The sequence below is a fragment of the Pinus tabuliformis genome, chromosome 1_2 (assembly GCF_031772625.1).
Source record: "Pinus tabuliformis cultivar Carrire ecotype Pingquan chromosome 1_2, CPIR1, whole genome shotgun sequence".
Lineage (NCBI taxonomy): Eukaryota > Viridiplantae > Streptophyta > Pinopsida > Pinales > Pinaceae > Pinus > Pinus tabuliformis.
The window spans coordinates 778292892-778296197 of record NC_142298.1 but is presented as its reverse complement, the minus strand read 5'-3'; the positions used below and the strand labels follow the sequence as shown (position 1 = coordinate 778296197).

The 3306-nt window shown below is 33.5% G+C and overlaps 1 protein-coding gene across 1 annotated transcript; it reads left to right on the top strand.

The window, feature by feature from the left end:
- Positions 1-1700: 1700 nt before the first annotated feature.
- Positions 1701-2744, top strand: LOC149208172 (uncharacterized). Its single transcript, XM_089394023.1, has 2 exons — positions 1701-1863; positions 1986-2744. The coding sequence occupies exon 2, from the start codon at positions 2232-2234 to the stop codon at positions 2538-2540; it is 309 nt and encodes a 102-aa protein (XP_089250149.1). The 5' UTR covers positions 1701-1863; positions 1986-2231; the 3' UTR covers positions 2541-2744.
- Positions 2745-3306: the final 562 nt, after the last annotated feature.

Below are 3306 nucleotides of genomic sequence, written 5' to 3'. Positions count from 1 at the left end.
ACATTCCGATTTCATTAGTATTTTCAAACAGGTCATTTGCAGAATACTTGCCCACAGGCTAAGAAAACACCAAAAAAGAAAAAGAGGCAACCAAATGGTCCAAAAGGATGGCAATTGTTAGGTTCATTCATTTTTTAGGAGGAAGAAGAAATTAAAGAGAATCCCCAAGCCCAACATGATGCAAGAAATATGGCTCACTCTGGATATCAGCCAAAACAGGTCTCACCACCGCCGACAGGGTCAGTTATATAGGTTTAGTAGGACCCTGTCCCTATTAGTATGCATATTTCATATGATGTTGAGGGTAAAAAAAGAGTCCATGTTACAAAGAGCTCCATTTCTGATAAATAATCACCCAGGTGGTCGTAGAAAATGTTTTGGCAACGGTTCCTATATAACCAGTTTCAGATGTTCGGCAGAAGGTGCAAAAAAGGATGAGATGGGCAAAAAGATCAGCTAGTGTAATAAATGTCTGTTTAAATATATTTGCTCCTATATTATGTAGATCAGTTCGTTTATACTGCATTTTAGTTTTTAGTTTTGTGTCTAAAGTCTTTTTATCTCAAAAATATTCATTAACATAGAAAAATGTAATTTTATTTTTCTTAGTTAATAAAAGATCATCTTTTTGTTGTACCAACTTAGGGTAATAATTTGAAAGATATTAAAAAAAAAAAATTCAAGAACTTTATTTTATTTGGATCACACTATTTTAAAAAACATTTATTATATTATATGTTTTTTTATTTTATTTTTAATAAAATCAATTCTAATTTTCCTCCGCTTTTACTTTTTGGATATTTCCATGAACTTCATATAAAGAGTAAAACCGAACCATTGTATTTTATTCTAATATAAATACAATTCCAATGAATAGCGAAAAAATCTAATAACAAATTTGGATGGCCTTCATGGAAATTATATTTTATGTACGTGGTTGTTTTGAAAATAAACCTAACATGAGGTCACCATGAACATGAAAAATTCCAAACTTGAATATCAAATTCCAAATTTCAATAGCAAATTTGGATGACCGTGATGGAAATTCTATTCTATGTGCGTGGTTGTTTTCAAAATAAACCTAACATGAAGTCACCATGAACATGAAAAATGCCAAACTCGAATATCAAATTCTAAATTTCAATAGGAATTTGTAAATTCTGCAATAAAAAGTACTGAATTCCAATCTCACTAGCCAAGAAAAAGAAAAAATCTCCAAGATCCAGAAACAAATTCAAAATTTCAAGCAGCGGTTTACGAATATTCAAATAAACGATCTGACATTCCATTCTCACCTGCCATTCGGTAGTCACAGCGACAAATTACACAGGCCTTTGATCCAGATCCGAGTCGGTCTTGCAGTAAAGAAAAGTATTACTTAAATTTCATTTGCATGACTTGACATGAAACAGTATCCCTAAATATCTAGAGATTCGGGGGATGGGATGTGCCATGAACGGAGAAAGTGCATGGAAAAGGCATTAAAAAGTGGAAATGTAGGCCTATGAAGACAACTGCCTTTACAGTTGTCATGAAAAACACCACCCCTGTCGTTTATCAACACGACAAAACGCTTCCCGTGAAGCAAAGAATTATTCGCGTGTTAATTCTTCTCCTTACACCAAACCTTATCCTAAACGCGTTGATTGTTTCCTTGGAGTCAATCTCTTAGCCTTCTTATAGTTCAAGAAAGCCATCTGGGTTTGACATCTTCGTCAAACTGAGTTGAGACTATATACAAATCTTTAGATATTGTAGGTATATAGATAGATTGCCAGGTTTTATCTGCGCTGAGAAATTTAATTTTCTTCTGCTATCTAGCTGGGTTTGTATCGTAGGCTTTCAGGATTCATTCATCACATAGTAATTTAATTTCGTTTTGGTTTTTTTTTTTTTCATATGGCCGGGTTTGCATAAACAGATAGGTAGGGTTCATCTGCAGTGGGTGATTTAATTTCCCTCTGGTTTTTCTGCTATCTGGCCAGGTTTGCATTAATGGCTGTTATTTCAGGTGGAATTTTGGTTTGCAGGCCATCCTCTGAGAACAGAGCTTTCTGTGGTGGCGGAAATTTTCTTTTCCACAAAGTTGGGGAAAGGGTTTCCGTACGGGCATGCAGCTTCTCCCATAATAATGATGGATCAGCTCATTTAGACAATGAGAATTGTGGGGAAAGAGAAGAAGAAGAAAAGAGGATGTTATTTTACCTTCTGAAATTGACAAGAGAAGCACCATGAGATGGTGGCTTCCTCTCTTTGGTTGGTCTCAGGCTGATTGGGAGCCATGGGCAGACTGTGGCATAAAAGAGCCGAAAACAAGAGCCATGGAGAAGATATCCAAGGATGAAAAAGAAATGGGAGAGGCTCCAGCCAAGCGTTCCAAGTTTGAAAGGGGACGTTTAACTCCAGAGAAGGCGAAATTACTGAGAAAAAACCTTCGGGACACTTCTATGTTTCATGACATTATGTATCATTCTGCCATAGCTTCTCGTCTTGCCTCATCCGATAACGAAGGTAAGGAGTTGGCGAAATTAAGGCCTTGATAAAGCCGTGTTACAGGAAAGCTTCGCATGGCCAGTAGGGATCTGTGTCTAAGGGGATAATTTTTTTTTGTAAATAATAGTGTAGGATAATTCTTGATTTAGCACAAGAATTGACTACCGCATTTGTTGACTCTCCGTTGTATGCTTTGTAATCAGTTGTATTGTATCTGGTCGATAATATAGAGTCTGCAATTCAATTGTATACGTGAAGATATCATGAGTCATATATTGTGAAAAGTAAATCACTTTTCAGAAAATATCTTGTTAGATAAGCGTGGATGGAAAAGTTGGATAAGTAAAAGAATGGTTATGGTTATGCCATGAAATTATCTTGGACTATTCTGTTTTATTATCTTGAATATTTTGTATTAGTTTGTGTTTTATTTAAATGTGATATAAATTGGGTTTATTTTGAAAAAATTATGTATATAATTTATAATAAATATTATAAGTTGATAAAAATATAAATATTTTGTTACTTGAAGTTATCATTTATATATTGCTCTTTATTTAAGGCTTTGTTATGATCTATTTTTTCATTTAGTTATGATGATGAATCATATTTGTTGGTTTGAAAGACATCCCCCAAATTTTTTTCTTATGTGATTTCTACCAAAAGAATTTTCTTAATTTATTATGGATCATATAATCCTGAAATCAATGAATACTAATATTAATAATAATTATTACTATTATCTAATTTAATAATATATTAATAATTATTATTATTATTATTTAGTTTTAGGGTCATGGCTACACCATATTG